The sequence below is a fragment of the Pogonomyrmex barbatus genome, unplaced genomic scaffold, assembly GCF_055798465.1.
Source record: "Pogonomyrmex barbatus isolate J1 unplaced genomic scaffold, ASM5579846v1 scaffold18, whole genome shotgun sequence".
NCBI lineage: Eukaryota > Metazoa > Arthropoda > Insecta > Hymenoptera > Formicidae > Pogonomyrmex > Pogonomyrmex barbatus.
The window spans coordinates 3316960-3335242 of NW_028297114.1; the positions used below are offsets into that span (position 1 = coordinate 3316960).

Consider the following 18283-nt stretch of genomic DNA (forward strand, 5'->3'; position numbering starts at 1 on the left):
CTTGCCACGTTGTAAACGTGCCATCGGCATTTTATGCGTAACTCCAGAAATGACAAAACCTGTAAAGTGTAATTTGTGCATCGATAACGGGAATGAGTGTTCCCATACATGTAGCAACAAAATTTCGAACATAGAAATTAAGGAGATAAGATTAGATATCACGATCATTATAAGAAAATTTACAGGAGAGATAAGCTCTGTCAATTTTGTCAGAAAACAGATACTTTCAAGCATTTTTAATGTATCTTGGAATATCTTTTATGCTGAAAAAATTCATTATTTTTCTTATTATATTTATTTTTTCGTAGATATTTTTTATTTACTTTTGACAATCAGTAAGAAAAGATAAACTTGATTAATCTCGGAGAATTTTAATAATAGCAAATGATTATTTGTTATTTGTTATTCGCATAGAAAAAAATTAGTTTTGAATCAAGACAAATATTTTTATATGTAAGCAAAAATATTATAATCTTAAAAATTTTAGTCTTGATTTGATTGAATTTGTATGACCGATACAAGTATTTTACTTTTATCAAGATTAAAATTTTTCTAAAAATATAATACATTCTTGCTCGTAAATAAGAATAATAATCTCGACTTAAGGTGAATTTTCTTTCTGCGCACACGAAAGAAGTGCAATCTGGACCGATAGAACTTGGTGATTTTTGGAGGTGAGGGTCGCGATACGACGGTAGGTTAGTACGAATCGACCAGCAGCAGCACCGGTTGGAGCCCAGGCCTTCGTAAACCCCCGTTGGCTGCGATCTCTCGAGCGTGGGCCTTTGTGCCGGGGATGGCACCGCGCCAAAATCCATCCGCGATCCCCTCGTTCCGGAGGTGTCTACTAACGGACCTGCGAAAACGAGCCCGAGCCCAGCTCGTCGGTTTGGCACGTACCATTTATCGTTTTGCCTAGAAAATACGCCGAGTACCGTCGCCTTCCCTGTGGCGAAACGACACTGAAAGAGTTCCCCAGTGCGCAAGGACGCTGTTGGAACTTTTTACAGGGGATTGCTCAAGTAGAGTCCTCTTTTTTTTTTTCAGGGTCACTGTGGAAAAAACGCTGTTAAATTTTTTTGTCGGAACCTTCTCGTAGCTCTGCTACGAAGTATTATTAAAAAATTTAAGCCACTTTTTTATTATGACATATACGTCAAATGTCGCAAAGAGCATAGAATAAAGTTGCACATTTAACGTAAATATAATATTAAACTTTATAAATAAGTAAGATTTTTTTTTTTTTTTTTTTTTTATAAAATTCGACAAATTGATTGCGTTTATTTTATTCTTACCTACAGGCATCGGGTATTGATTAGAATTCGAGAAATGATAATTGTAACTTTTTTTATTAGAGTGGAGTAGCTTATACTCTTTCAAATACTCAATTTCTCTGAATGGAACAATAGCATGAGGGTATTGAAATTTCTCCGTGTGAAACGCTATCAGGGGGGGGTATTGAAACTTCCCTTCGACGCTTCGCCGCGTTGTAGAATCTCGATATGGTATCAGTACTATGGAGGAGCACGGTGCAAGAAAGGAATAGAGCGAAGTAGTAGTATTCTCTTTGCCGCGACGTAATTTAGATTCCGCCGCGCAGACCGGTAGGATTTTATTGTTTTACCACGTCGCTCAGCGGAAGCGAGAGACGATATCAGGCTTCGGAAACGTCGGTCATTGCGCGGCGAGTAGCCTTCTCTTTGCAAGATGTCGCGTATCGCAAGAAGGGATCTAGATAAAAAAGCGATCCGCCGCTTACATTGAGAAATGCAATTGCAATTTGTCCGCACAATATGGGGGTATCAATTCTTCATAAGGGTGGACCGATATTTTCTCACTCTATCACGATCTTCGACAGGACGAACGTGACACCGTTCAACCGCGGGTCTATCTGCGAATCGAATTTAGATTCTTCGGAAATACACGCTTCTGTCACTCACCACTCGGCTCGCACATGGCCCAGCGTGGCCAAAATTAGATCGGAATCGTCAGGGGAATGGAATTCTTTCCCGATTAGATTTTCCCGGCTACTTTCGCCAGTGATTCTCCAGCGACGTTATTTCGCGGTAAAAAAGAATCAACGCTATACTGTTCCATAGTAACTGTACAGTAATAATAAGTTTAACTGTGCTGAAATTTAATCTGTCTTCCAAGTGCAGCCAAGTTAACTTGACTTTTATAATGAGAAACTCTTTACATCGTAAGGAAAATTTAAAAGGCGTAATGAGAAACGCTTGTCCCTCAGTTCATGAAAGTATGTAGAGATGATAATTTAAAGTTGTATAAAGTTTTAAATAATATTAATAACTTGATATATTTGGACTTGATACATATATATACATATATAAACTTGATATATATATATATATATATATATATATATATATATGTATATATTACATTTTATTAATTATAATTAAGACGAAGATATTTCACAAAAGTTGAATTTACCTGAAACGTTAATTTTACCTAATCTAATTTCGTGAAATTGCTTTCGCGAATGACACATAATTGATAATCGTTCAACAAACAAATTTCGACGGCGACCTTTTCAGAGATTCGATGTCTTCCGGGGAAACTCGCTGTTAAAATCGATAACCCAGCTGGTGGAACGATATAACGAGCGAAGCGTGTAATACGGTCCATCGAGTTTCATCCTTGTGTTTTAACAATCTCCTAATTTATACGCCTGGATTCCCCATCATGAGCTTAACAACACGGAGACCCTTATGAGAAATCATCTCCCTCGATTCTCCCTCCCCCCCCCCCTCTCCTCTCTCCCCGATACTCGTTAATTTTATCTCTTACATATACAAGTTACATATACAAGTTTTGTTTCGTGCGTTAATAAAACGCAATAATAACGCAGCATCTATTTTTGAGAAAATATATAAAATCGATTTGCGCAATGCATCATTTTATTATTATTATTATTATTATTATTTTATTATTTTATGCGGTATTTAACATCATTAATTTTAGATACATTTTCTTTCATTTGTTTCTTTATTCTCGAACAATGAAATATACGGTGTAAGAATAAAGAGAATCGATAGTCTATTACATGGAAATGACGTAACGATTTGCGAATACAAACGCGTGTTTCTATGAAGTTTATGAATTATCAAAGTGTAAATTTTTTTTTTTTTTTTTTTTTTTAAAGAAAACAGTGCTTTATAATAAACGTTCAAATCGTTGATTTAATAATAAAAATAGAAATATAAATTGTCATGTTTTTATTTGGATATAGAATAAATGTCAGAAGTTAAAGCTAATTGCCGTACATCGCTATATCATTTTTCCTGATAGTCTTCTTATCCGAGATTTATCGTAATACAATGCTAAACTTAATACCGTTCTATTTTTCCTTTATACTCATCTTTTGTTATTTTTGCTCATAGCTCTCTTCTCGTTATTTTTACACGATATGGTCCGAGATGACTTGTATTCTCAAATAACGACATAAATATCTCTATCCTCTCTCCTTGTCTCTTCCTTTGTGCGAAGCTGCCTCTCTCCCTCTCTCACGTATTCGTTGGATGAACAATGTGTAGAAAGGGAAGGACGCAAGGGGGCTATATAAGTCCGGAAAGGGTCCATCTCCCGAAGGGTAATTCCGAAGGGCCATGCCAGTTTGAATAATGACGCCCTCATTGGGTTATCAGTGGCTCTCAACCGCATTAAAGCTTCTCCATTTTCTCTACGCACAAATGAAGAATCGTGTTTAATTATTTTCCGACAATAGAGCAGAGTTTATTAAAATTTAAACTCTATTACATCATGGTTATTTGTTGCATTAGTTTTTACAACTTTAAACACCGCGCTGTATATATTTCTCTCTTTTCCTCTTCCTTTTTTTTTTCTATTTGCGGTGCTTGATGTAGAAAATTAATTTCCATGAAAATTGCAGCGCATTAATCTCTAAGGTGAAGCGTCTACAGTGAAGCGTACGTCAAAAATTTCGCACTCTTTCATATTAAATATGATAGTTAAGCGCGCGTGCACGCTGTGATTAAAATATTCAACCTCGGTTGAATTCGATGATACTCGACATTACGAAATTACGTGAATCTGTCGTTAATATTATAATATGCATATATTACCGGAACGACGCATAAGCTCGTCGTTCCGATGGCGAGCTCGCATTTTCCCGGGTAAGCCTCTTGTTATGATAAGAGGATCGAAGAGGATACTCGCCATACTGGCACAAGGGAGTTCACAATATCCAGTATCCCTGTATTAAGTATCTGGCGACGGAATCTTAATTATAAAGTGACCGCCGTCTGATCATAGGATCGGCGAACTTTGTCGCTCGGGCAGAAAGACATTCTGATTCGTTAATTACCTCGGCCGACCGTCGAATCATTTTTATCCGAGTTTATGACACTTTGGCGAAATCATCGGGCAGAAGCCGGGCTGTAATTACTAAGTTTTGGGATTGAAAGAGTTGAACTGGAAGCCTCGCGCGCGCGCGCGGAAACGAGTAATATCGCTGAAAGAACCTTTCTTCCTTCGAGATGTAACTTGAATGGATTCACTATTCTCGCTAGATATTAGCGTTTCAAGGATTTCGTGGAAATTAAATAGTTGCGACTAAAAATAATCTTGCGACTTTTACAAGGTTGCTAAAAACGGGATACATAAAATCAATATGAGAGAACTTCATAAATTAATCGATAATTAGATCGCTCGTTAAATGTCCCTTAAGCTTACAAATTAAATTGTATGTTGAATATTACAAATATAGTAGTAAATAAATTATAATCATTAGCGACTCTTCTATCGACTCTCGTCGGTTTAAATATTTTAATGGAAAAAACACTGATACTGGTATTCTCCTGCACTTTGAATATTAATGTTACATCCGCATTAATGGATTCATATTAATGTTACATCCGCATTAATGGTTCATCAATGTTTAATGATTGGTGTTTCGAGCCCGGTTCTTTCGACTCAATTGGGTTCCGCCGAGATGTAATCTGGAGATTAGTAAAAAGTCCAGTTTCAGCCCGAATTTCGAGCGCGATTTCATCTTCGGACTCATCGAACGACGAAATCTCGTTACGTACCTCGTTGCCTTGGCGTTCCCCTGGGGAACGCGGAATTTTTCAATTTCCTGTCGCCCCGATCTCTCGATGCTCGTATTTCGCGAGTCTCGAGATACTGGACTCATTTCCGAGTTCCCGAGCGCCTCTCTCTCTCTCTCTCTCTTTCTCTCTGATAAAAAGTTGCTCGCATTTAGATGATTTATGAAACTTTTGCGCTTCCGGACAGCGTGCGCGCTCTCGCAGCGATATCAATTTGCACGGCCGGTCAGTTCCCGCGAAATCTCGACAGGAGTGCCGTTTTTATTGTAACTCATGACAACGCGAAAGCTGATTTCGTGGCTCGACTTGCGCGCGACTGTCATATCGCAAATACGTTTATCGATAAAATAGCCATATAAATGGCTGGAAATGCATTTAGATTTCTATCTTCGAGCTTCGTGATTGTCGTCCGGGAAACAATATGCCTTTGCTCGGTGAAATCAATTGAACGTAATTTGACCGCTTTTGCAGAAACGCACTTCGCGACAAAGGCCGCGTGACATTTATCGTATTAATTTATATCGGCGAATGGAATTGAGCAGGACAACATGTTATTAATATACATAAAGTAACCTATATCCGTAAATACAGGTGTTATCGATTCGCTGGCGTTTGACCATCTTTCAAAGTGTACGCGCCATATTTTCTCGATCCTTTAAATCTAAATTCCCGGCAATAAATAACATAAGTTTGCATTGAAATATAACTGGACATGGATTTTTGAAATATTTGCTGTTTTATATATAGTTTTTGAACATTAGGTAATATTTGAGCATTAGGTAATATTAGGTAATTTCGTCTACACCGACCTCAAAATTACAGTTCAAATTACAGTTTCTCGGTATGAGGCTCATTTAGGACTGACTCCGTCTAAATTAAAAATATCTCGTTACGTCTTTATCATGGGGCAGAAATTCGGAACGTAATTATGACTGTGTGTCATATATTTCGAGTAAGAGCGAAATATGGGGGAATATCGAATGACATAAGGAAAAATTGTACACTATCGTAAAATTGTACAGTTTTATTTTGGTTTTAAAATTCTTCATGAATATTTATAGAACATTCATGGTAAATAGATTTTATGACGAAGATTATGGAGTAAACCGTGAAACATGGCAGAAATTAAATTACACGCCGAAATAAAATGTTAAGAATAAATCGTCAGAGAGGACGGCACATTGCAATTTAGAAAAGCCATTTTTATAGCTACTAAAAAACCCAATGGCGCATAAAATTTCTGCCAGAATCTTGGATATGTAGATAAACACAGTTTAGCGATCGTAAAACGTTGTGAGCATAGTGCTCATTTAACTTTGTTCACATCTTTGCAGTATTTTTTTTTTTTTTTTTTTTTTTTTCGACGGATAAAATCTCTCGGCTCGATGGACGTACGCCAAATTCTCGCGTACCGTTTTAATTTCCCTGCTGTGTTTTTTGACGAAAATAGCGAAAACGCTTTACGGAAAGGAAGCGGCGCGGTGGCTATCGAGGGCGTTTCACGTGCGTGAAAAAATTTACATGCTGGAGGTGGACAGAGCTGAAGGTCGGAACGCGTTCAGTGTCAACTGACAAAATAGACCGAATTCCCTTTGAAATCGTCATTTGTGGACAGATAAACACGAGTGCTCTCTGTGATCATTCGACCGTGACGTTGCGTCAAGGCAGAACGCTTGCCGATCGTTATCACGTAACGTAGATCGGTTCGCTCTGATTCACAGATGGGTTCCTTATCGTTTGTTAACGTTGTTGCCGTGCGAGATAAGGATCATCCAACGAGAATATGCAACGGCAGGCGTAAGTTCGTGAACATGAGAACGATCTGATGTGGCAAATAATGTGGCGTTTTTTTTTTTTTTTTTTTTTTTGTCGAAACAGTTCATGTCTCGCCGAGAATAGTCTATTTATCTACCTGACCTACTAGATACAATAGTAATTAATATAATTAACCGGCTTATCGTGCAAAGTAATAGATTGCGTTGTCGGATAAATCTGTGCCAGTTTTTGATGCATGCGAAGTTGACGTGATTATTTTATGGAAATTTATAAACTATCAAGAGATTTAGCGTTTTTTATAATTCTATGTAGATTAAATGAATAGTTTGTTCTGGATAAATTTTGATGTTTATTACCGAATTTTAAGGAATTTGTAATTCTACATAAGTTCAGAAAAGTTTAACGATCAGTATTTGTTTTTTTTTTAAACTATTTTTATCGTTTGAGAAAGATGTATTTATAGACATGTATGTAAGACCCCGGTCGGTCTTCAAGAGCTCTGTGTCTTGCAAAATAGTTTCGTGCCTTTCTGAACGTATTTAAATATTTTATAAAGAATTCCAACTATAAATATTAATTTTTTAAATAGTTTTTATACTGCAAAACTCGAAATATCTTGATATTTTTTAGTCACTGAACCTAATGCCAGTTTTATTTTGTAGCAGTTTCCGTAATGGTCAGATATTTTCTTTTTAAGTTTAATCTATATAGAATTATGAATATAGAATTATGAACTATTAAAAATAAATTCAAAACTCTTTCCTCCCCCCCCTCTCTCTCTCTCTCTTTCACATGCAATAATTTATATTTTTAAAATGACACGCCGATTTCACTCGAGTTTCCGAGTCGATCAGTAACGAGACGGATTTATAGATTTAAACGGATGGATTTGCCGTGGCAAAAGAGAGACACGCGCGATGCTGCTTATGTAACGTCTCGTTACGTGACGGAAGAGCCGATCGATGTCGACGATCGATGGACGGATGTAATTACCACGTAGACCCTAGCGACTTTTTATCCCCCGTCGTGTACGTGTATTGTATATATTGACTGCCGGCAGCTATGTAAGATCGCTAGGCGAGGCACTCCCATCAAATGGGCGATTTCCTCCCGGCGGTTAGATGCCGATCTCAGAAATACAGGGCCCGTTATAAGCGACGCTTTGTCGACAAGGGCCCAAGTGGTCCGGAGCGGTGTGAACGCGCTCCGCTGAACGACGCGTTCCGTCCCGACCGGGAAGAGGCTCTTTAGAAACGATCCACTGGGCAACGGGCCATCCATTAACGCGAATTAGAGTATTTAACTCGGAGCGAGCGAAGGGGAATGAGGAAGAGAGCGATCGCGCGAGAAGGCGGGGAGGCAGATAGGAATGAGAATGAAAGCGATCTCGGACTGCAACCGCATCACATCGCGGCCGATTGCAATTGGCCGAGTCGTCGTCACGATTTTGTCGGAGTTGAAGATGTACTTCCAGAGATCGCGAATTCTCTCTTCTCTCTCCGAGAGCGTCAATTTGATAATTTTTAAAGATAAAAGCACCCTTCATTTTAAAGTTTTAATGCAAACAAGATTTGATGTGTGATTAAACACAAGATCGACATTTTTATAAAGCTCGATATTTTTAATAATCGTGATGATAATAATAATATTGTCATTTCAGTGCAATGTCAAAGATATCACAAAGTAAATTAAACGTCGAAGCAAAGAAGAAAAATTTTTACCCTCTGTCGATACTGTTTGAAGCTCTTGCTTGTCAATTCCGGGAGGGAATTGAACGACGTAATAAAGACATATATTCTTAGTAGATTTCTATTATCTTTGTCAAACAAGTTCCTAACGATCGTAGAACGAAAAAATTTATCGACAAGGTAAAGGATATATCGGATGTTGCTTTAACCTCGGCCGGTCTAAAATTTCTCGCCATTGTTCGCTTTCTCTCTCTCTCTGTCCCGTTCTATTTTCGCTTTTCTGCCTTCCTCCCGGTCTCGTTCTCTCTCTCGGTCGAGCCGCGCGTTCGCTATTGATTTCAGGTTTATTCTTGGCGGCTCGTTCGCTTTGCTGGCGTCAAAACATCGAAAGGATGAGGAAGGGTGGCGCGCGCGATTTTCAGATCCTAATACTTCAAGGGCAAACCGTTGTCGCGGAAGCTTAAAGCTGCCCGGTGTCGACAGACTCGTGAAAGCACTCGAAACGCAAGCTCGATGCATTAAATTGCGATTGCGTTCCTCTTGCGCGACGTTGTACGTTGGTGTGCATGCGTATATCTGAAATTATTATCGCTCGTTTTCTGGATACGACGTAATGGCAATTGCGCGACTTTGCGGAAAAGCATTGCGAAGCAGCGGTGATTTAACAACTTTACGTCGATGTTGAAAGGCATCTTTGTTCTATGCTCGCTACGTTACGCCGTTTACATTTGCAAAGTTTTAATTATACCTTAGATTTTTTTTATTATCCGATTATATCTAATTGCATTCTTATTTTATTTAGGACAAGTATCTGCGGGTTTTTTTTTTTAATTGTAATTTGAATTTGAATTTGAATTTTAATATTTAGTAATAAATCTAATTACAGTAGTGGAAAAAAATCTCTGTTATAATAGTCTCTGTTCGTTCGAGCGATAAGCAAATACAAAGGAAAGTTAAGTGTCTATGGATAGAGAAAGTATCTTATATGCGTTTACGCGAGTCAGCGTGAGAAAGCAAAATCTTTGATTCGTTGCTCGTTCATTAGGTTCCCTTTCTTAAACACGTATATTTCTTTTTAAATCAGCTGTTCTGAATTGAATCATCATTATCTTACATCTCTTCTTCTTTCTTCTAGTATTTTATCTTTTATTTATAGATACAAAAATATAGATATAATAAGATCATGTAAAAATGAATTCATGTAAAGAAGGCTAGTAGCAGGAGAAGAAAATCTAATCATCTACTAATCGAATTCCATCAATCTTGACATGAAAAAGCATACGCAAATATTCAGATGAAGAGATGCGTATTTCTAAAAACAAGAAAAAAATCACATTGTTCCTATTTTTTTGCCGTGGAGAATATGCCTTTCTTGATTTTCCCGTAGGGCATCGTCCTTTTCGGCTGGTATATAGCATCGCGATGCCCGCTTTTGCATTTCAAACGCGATGCATTCTGATCACAGTTACGAATAGTAATGCCGCGAATAAGCTGTTTCCCGACCCACGCCATTATCTCGAGTATCACGCGGAATTACAAAAAACGTATCCATTTTGCAGTTATACATATGCGAAACTGCAACCGCGGTGTCGTTTACATATTTGATGCCACGCGAAAATGGCTTAATTCGTAAAACAGCGGTTCTGCGGGAATTAAGTTTAAAAAGCGGAGTCCCACGTTGCTGACCCAGTTGTATGTTTTTTTAATTAAGCGAGTTGATTCACTCCTCTCCTTCCTCGAAACGCCTTCCGTGTCCGCATTTATCTCGCGCGCCCGTTTGCAAAATTGAGGAGTTTGTGCTGCGCGAAACTTGGCGCGCGAGACGACGATTGGCGCAGACAATTCCGCCTCCGATTCGCGCATCTCCCCGCGGATCCTCCGTGGCACAGCCTCCTTCCCCGTTGCTATCGCACTCGCTTTTTCTCTACTGCCAATTCCGATAACGTTGATCCTCCACGCAGATCGACAAGCCAGTTCCCTAGTTTGCCGGTTACTCGTCTCCCAATTTTACCCCTGCAATTTTAGTCGATAAGACAGACACTGTCGCACATGCGAAAAGTGCCATTTTGTTTGATCGATGGCACTCTCGAAATAGGTCGTTGGTCTGACACACAGATTCCCCATGAATCGATCTGAGGCTCAGAGGACTATACATAGAGATAACTCGGATTTCCATACCTCATCCTAATTTAGATCTTCGTAACGTGAGATGTAACAAGTTGAACAAGCGATCTACGTGGATATTCCATGTTGTTACGATTATCCTTGCCAATCCTGCGGTGTACGGGATCTCGAAAATCAAAGGGCAAACTGTATCGTGTAATCCGATCTTATTTATCTTGTATTTTTGTCATAAGATCTTATTTTTCTTACACCAGTTAAATATATTTTTAGAGAGAGAATTGATTTTTCAAAATACTAATTTTTCAAACTCTGCATTTTCTTAAATTTCTAAAAACTAAAAAAAAAAAAATTAAAGTTTGCTTCGAAGCTATGTGTACGCAAGGAGAAAAAAAATTAGTACAGAGTCAAGATTATGTATTCTTATGTGTAAGCAAGAATATTATAATCTTAGGAAAATTTGTAATCTTGATTTGATTGAATTTGCTTGGTGCAAATATATAGGTATATAGATAAATATAGATATTCTCATATCATATATATAAAAGTAAGAATATTATAATTTTTATATAAGAGAATTTTAATCTTGAGCTGAATAAAAATAATACTTGCAATACAAATTCAATCAAATGAAGACTAAAATTTGTACAAAGATTATATATAACATTCTTGTTTTTATATAAGAATATCTGTCTTGATTTATCTTAAGATTTTTTTCTGTATAATTCATGCATTATTTGTCTTTTTTTTAAACCGAAATACGCTACATGAATTTCTCGCGAAACGTTCATTTTTTATAATCTAAATTTAGTTTCAATATCTAACTTTGCGTCTCAAGCACTGCTTGCAGTATTCATTGCGATATTCATAGTTGAATAATAATTTGATGGTTTAAATTAAAGTTAACGATCGCCATGTTAGTCGTGTGAACCAAACGAGAAGATGAATCGGCAATTCGCACAACGTTCGAATAATCATTTGCCTCGAATTGTCCAATTAAGCAAGGCGAATGCGGTAACGTAGAAACGAGAGCACAACGGGCGGTTTCGTCATTCATTCTTTACGCCCGAGATAGCTGATCGAATTAGCGTGGCGTCATTAAAATTTTTTTTCATTACCGTTCCCCCCCGTGCCCGCGCACGCGATCGTCGTAAGGCCCAGCTCGCCGTGGCGACACGCTCTGCTGACATCGAAGGGGAAGCATGCTCTGAATGGCCCCTTGTATGTACTACCGCACGCGGGAAATCTCGCTTTGCTCACGATCGTAAAAAAAAAAAAAAGGGAGAAAGAAGAAGCAGACGACAAAGAACTGTTAGACCGTCGTTGACCGAGCGAGAACGAACCGTCCACTAAAATGGGATCGAGAATTTTATCTCGGAGAAGATACGCGAGTAACAATTTTGTTTCTCGAAGAAACTCTTCGCTTTTCTCGTCGTAAATATCGCAGATATTTACGATTTCGAATAAATCTTTGACACTTAGAGAAGGAAATTTTTTTTTAAATTATTTAATTCATGGTTGCATGATAATTCAATCGTCTCTATATGCATGATTTTATCGTGATATTTTAGATACACAGCAAAGAGAGAGAGAGAGAGAGAGAGAGAGAGAGAGGGAGAGGGAGAGGGAGGGAATCTCTCCAGCTCCGTCTATGAACGTGACTTAAATTTGATTCGATTTAACGTGACGGGTTTAATTTTAACGTACCGCACATTCCAACTTCCGGCAGCTATTGCGACGTACGTTCGATTATATAACAAAGCCAAAATTCATGCCAGGATTTTCTCTTTTTCTTCCCCGCGGTCGCGTAAATTCTGCGTGAATTAGAGAAAAAATTAATTAACGGGACGGCTAGCGGTTGGAAAGTTAAGTCCGCACTCGCCGACTAGATTAATGCGTTTTTAATCCTCGCCGTTCTTCTTTATCTTCGTGATCAGGAACGAAGAGGACTCTCGCGGAGCTGTGGCTTTCCCGGCCAATCGGAAGACATATTTCCCGTGCCAGCGAGGGAAAATTAGGTCGGTCCGGGATCACGTTTTCCACCGTGTGCGCGCTCTCCTTTTCCTTATCCGTCCTGTCCCTTTCGTTGATTAAGCTACGCTCGCGGAATAGAAAGCCGGGGAATAGTAAAAGGAGAATGTGATGCGTTGAGCCAGAGGCGACTTTTCTCGGTCAAAGTTAGCTTAGTTTCTGCTCCCATTCGCCGCGAGGCTTTTCTAAAGGGATTCCTTTCCATGTGAAATACACCGTTATCCGCGTATCCTTTCCTTTTGATTGTCTCTTGAACAATGTATACTTCTTGTGAATTATTTCTCTTCCTTCTTACTCGTTGCGCTGTTTTTTTTTTTTTTTTCGTTAGATTTTCTTGTTGCCGATCGTGTTTGGATTTTCAAAAGTTCTTTCTAACTGTTTCCTTCGCCAGTTTTTGTTAGGGTTTTACTTGCCTCGTGTACGAGTATCTATATAATTGAATCACGAATGAAAAAAAAAATTGGCTTTATGTTACAAAATGTAAAAGACGATTGAATATCTCGTATCTCGTGTGTATACGGTTTCAACTGTAAATGAAATTGCCACAAACTGCGAAAAATTCCCGTTTTAAAAAAATATGAAGTCTCTTTTTAAATATAAAATCAGATTTATCATGTGAAATGTAATTGTAAATAATTATGCGCTTTAAATATTGCAATGTTAATTGCACGTATAAAATAAAGAGGCAATAATGTTCTGCACACGCACGAAAAAAAATATACAAATATATATTATATATTATCATTTGTTATTATATTAACAAATATGTATTATTTATAGTGCACATATCTCATTATCTAAATAAAGTTGAGCATTATAAAATGATAAATTATACTTCTGTTCTTGCGCATCTCTCGCTCCTGACATTTTCATATAAACGCCTGCTGCTAATTTATCACAGACCGATGCTATCGTAATCAGGCGTGAGAAATCATCTGAATCGCGACACTTTGTTGCCGTCGGATCTTCCGTAATTGCTGAGACCGAAACCTTCATTTCTCAGACTTAACAAAGAGCACGGAGCTCTTCCTCGCGAAGCTTCATCTATGTTCGCGCGCCCGGCCGATTCGTATCGGCGAAATCCGATCTAAATCGAGTTTTCAGAAAAATGTTCAAGGTAGGAATAACAAATGGCTCTTTGCTCTCGTGGCGAAGCGAGGTCGAGGGGGTGGCGTCCAGAAATAAGCTGGGGAGAAGGGAGAACTGGACAAACCATCTGTAACCTGCCACGCGCGAGATTGTGGATGGCACGACCCGGGGGCGAATCATAAATTATAGTTACCCTCTGCTGTCCATAGTAAATCGTTTGCCGTCTCGCGGATTCTTCTCCGCCCTTTACGTTCTACAAAATTGTGCTCCTTTACTTAAACTCCTTGGCCTTGCCGCGAGACCAAAAAGTCTAGCGGAACATTGACGATTCTGTGCCTAACTGTCAAAAAGAATGTTATTTCCTTTAATTAAAATCGATCATTTTTACACAATTCAAAATTTAATTATTTTCATGAACGAGGAAAAATGGTAACCTAATATAAAGATTATAAATTTATATGACATTTATATTTTATAATTCTTCCTTTTTTCAACATCTATGTATTATATTGAATTACAATTTAAGTATCTAAGGATACTCAATTTTTTCAATTCATATTTGATTGAAATATTATTAAGAGGAAGCTATTTTCTCTGTCTGAAATATTTATGAGTTTTATATAAGAGAATCGAGTTAAAGTTTTTCTTTAGACGGAAAGGCTTAATTTCCTCACTCTTTTGGGATAAAAATGTCATCCTTACCGCAAGGATCACTCTGAGGTATTATTCAACCAATCGTAGCTCACCACGACATTTCAATGGAACATTGCCAGAAATCTTTCTACTAGTACGATTGCCTGCGGTGAATAGTTCGCCATTGCACGAAAAATTGGCAACGTCATTTTCGCCATTATACTTCAGCTTTAACGATCTCAGAGAGATGAAAAAACTGAGCCGAATGTTGCAATAGCAGAAATATTTTTTTTGTCTCGTGAATGAAAAACGGAAGGATATTTGAATGTTAATGAAAGTTAATGAGTTAAATATGTATGTTAGTTTTGAAAATCTTCATTCATCTTCATTCAAATTACTGTGACTTATAAACGGTATGCTGATTTTATTAAAAATTATGGGATCAATGAGAAGACAGCTAATTTCTTTGAAGAATTAAAACATTAATTTATTACGGTATCATTATAATATAATACGATAATATCATTATAATATAATAAAATAATTACATCACAAATCTAATCTCGGGTAATTAAGTCAATTTAAGAATTATAAATTATGAAAGTAAATATTTGATTTTTAAATCAGGAAGTCTGATGCGCGCGAAATTAGTAACTATCAATTTTCATTTCTCAACTTGGAGTTATAATTTGCATTAACATTGATCTATATATCTATTTAGTTTATTCATTAACAAAAGTAATGTCTAATAAGAAATATAAATTAATGAAGTTGCGCGTATTAATCTCGCGAATCTATAAAAAGATCTCACGCATGATTATTCCAGACTTTTGTCGAGCGATTAAACTTTTTTATATTTCTTAGTATTTATGTTCTTTAATCTCCCGTAACACACATACATGATAATTTTCTTGTACGATTAAGCATGAAAACTTATAAGAAATTGTATTTTCTTTTTTAGCATATGGTGCAGACAGGGATGGCTGCGCCCTATGGTGGGGGTGTCTTCCCTCCTCCGGTAAACGGGGTCGCGGGTGTTGTGGGGGCGGCCGGAGCAGCCGGTGACGTTAAGCCACCACCACCAGTGTCGGTAAAGGACGATAATGCCGGTGCACCCCAGCAACCACCCCCGACCGGCGGGCCCCAGGTGCCGCCCGCGGCGGGTGCACCTCATCCCGCCGCTCCTGGTGCGCCGACCGCGGCCAGCTTCAGTCCGCCTCCGCCCCCGAATGGGGTCGATCAACAAGCCATCGTAAGTTTCTGATTCTTAATTAACATGGCTATGCCGAATCGGTCGATAAGCACTTCAATTACCACTTGTATTATAAGTTAATGTCTAAGAATTGAGGATTTTCCTTTCACTCAGAATGCAATGTATTGGAAATTAATTGATCATTAATTATAATAAATTATACAATTTTTTAAAATTGCACCTTGAAAAAGTACAAAGACTTTTGTTCATTTCTGAAAGAAAAGTAATCGTGAAAAGTACACACATTAGTATCGAGAAATATTTTCCTCCAAGCATTTCACATACGAGGAGAATCCTCTTGAGACTGCGCTCTCCTGTTTTTCTTCGTGGACAGATAATGTAACGTGTCTCGTAACACCGAGAGGTCACGACATGTGACATTATTGGCTGTTGAAGCCGGTGCGGCTTCACACCGAAACCGCAGGAGCAGGAGCCCATTAGAGTAACTAATCCTTTCTTTGAATGTTTGTATACGCTCTCGTGACAGCGCGAAATTGCACACTACGCTCTTGCGAAGTAGCCCGTCGCGAGTCACGTGGAGTACTTTCGAGATTCTGGCATGCATTCCGCCACCGGAGAAGCAAACTTCTCTCGCGCTCGTCTCTCTCTCTCTCTCTCTCTCTCTCTCTCTCTTCCTACCTTCGTCCTCTGTGTTCTCGACGCGCCAAGAAGGCGCGGCCGTCATCATCCCGTCACGTAGTTGCGGTTGCGGTCAATGATTCTGGACACGTATGAATGGAGAGGAGACGTCGCATCGCGGAGACGACGAGTGAATTTCACAAGGAGGGCCCTTGTAATTCACAACAGAGTGCGCAAGACGGAAAGGGGGTTACTTACTTGTTGAATAAAAGAATTTCCTCTTCTAACAAGGCGCTACGCGTTCGCAACATCTGAATTTTCATTCACGGTAAAATAATGCGCGAGGAAAGACAACATTAATAATTAACATTGATGTTTATCGATATTAATATTGATACAAGAGTGATAAAAGAAAATATTGAGTCTTGCCGGAAATCACAATGAGAATAATTTTACAATTAATTCATAAAGGTACTTGGTGTATTTATTAAAATTTTTAATTAATTTTAATAAATAAGTACACTGGCTAGTTTTATTTGTAATTAGTTTTTAGTTAAAATTAAAATTGTTATTTCTATTTTAAAGAATCTATTTAAACTGACTTGCTGCAATTGAATAAGTTTAGAAACGGCAGTTTTATCTCGTGTAAAACGATTTATTGTGCAATTGAATTAACAAAATTTATTAAATTTTCAAATAGGCTAATTTCAAAGGTAGTAATTTCATCATTCGAAGCTATGAAGCTAAATTCCGCTCTAGACTTAATCTCTCGAATGTAACCGATGATCGCACAATTTAATTAGATACGCAAGCGTTATGTTGGATACAGAAATGCTCTTATCTTGCTTAAAATTCCTAACGATCTCTTTACTCGGCCCATGATTACGAGCAAACCGCAATTTAATTTATTGCATTATTCACTGGATGGTTGTCGGGGTATGTCGAATTAACTTTTCTCTAGAAATTATTAATTACACTTTCTTGCGTCACTCCACGTTTCCAATTCTGTGTGTGCGCTACTGGCATTTAAAACGGAGAGATCTTTCGAAAACGTAGACGAATTTATATTATTCTTAAATCATCCTTCGAATCCTCTAAGGACATTTTTGTCCGTTATGCTTGATCCTGATCTTTAAGCTAAGTAAATCTATCGTGACATAAATATGTAAATTTGTTGCATGAAAAAAAGTAATAGATATCTCACATTAAATTAGTTACAGAATTTACTTGAAAATAGAGAAAAATTCCACAAAAAATATAAAGAAATTAATTAATTAAGTATTTATATTTCTTTTATTCCACAATTTGTATTATCTAAGAGTTAAGTAATAATTTTTAAAACCTTTCTCTTTCTCTTTCTTGTGATATTGTGACAAATACAAGAATTCAAATTTTCATAACCATTTTTCTCAAAACCGCTAATATTCGTACATTTGTTTTTCGAACTTTTTTGATGACAATCGATCCGCTTATAACAAGGACTAAATGCTTCATCAATAATTACATTTTAATAGTAGTTGAATGCCGGGGTCGGCCTCTCGGTTCCCTTTGTTCAAATCGATCGACGGTCCGCGGGGAGGGCACGTCGTCCGCGTGATAGATACGCGATTACGAGATATAATCCGGCGCCATTAATTCCCTTGAAATTCATACGTCGCATCGACGGTGCGTGGAAACTCGAGGCTACAATGCGTTCTCGCCATCGGGCGACTCTCTGCGATTCATTACCATCGGAGACGCCGCAGCCAGGGTTTCCTCTCCTGATTTACGACCACCGGTTAGAGCGCGACTCCGCGGAGATAACGGCGATCGCGCTTTAATGCTAAATAAATATCGGGGAAAAAGGTCGGGTCTCCAACGACGACGATGACGACGACGACGACGACGACGACGACGACGACGACGACGACGACGACGACGACGACGACGATAATTGATTTCATGCTCGGCCGCGGCTCGAAATGCAAAAGCAGCCTTCGGTACAGCGTGATATCGTGCGACCTAACGACTCCGGCAAAAGTAATGTT

The 18283-nt window shown here is 38.2% G+C and overlaps 1 protein-coding gene and 1 long non-coding RNA gene across 13 annotated transcripts in view; one reads left to right on the forward strand and one right to left on the reverse strand.

The window, feature by feature from the left end:
- The window catches only part of LOC105431819 (RNA binding protein fox-1 homolog 2), a 266891-nt gene that overhangs the window by 150722 nt on the left and 97886 nt on the right, over positions 1–18283 (forward strand). For all 12 annotated transcript variants that reach the window (XM_089074930.1, XM_089074932.1, XM_089074931.1 and 9 more), the window contains one exon: positions 15387–15677. In XM_089074930.1, the coding sequence (XP_088931056.1) occupies positions 15390–15677 (288 nt within the window). In that variant the 5' untranslated portion in view covers positions 15387–15389. The remainder of the gene's footprint in view (positions 1–15386; positions 15678–18283) is intronic.
- LOC148936994 (uncharacterized) lies at positions 1262–9886 on the reverse strand. Its single transcript, XR_016138799.1, has 2 exons — positions 5070–9886; positions 1262–3700 (listed from the first exon to the last, which is right to left on the reverse strand). It is a non-coding gene; the product is annotated as an uncharacterized LOC148936994 (long non-coding RNA).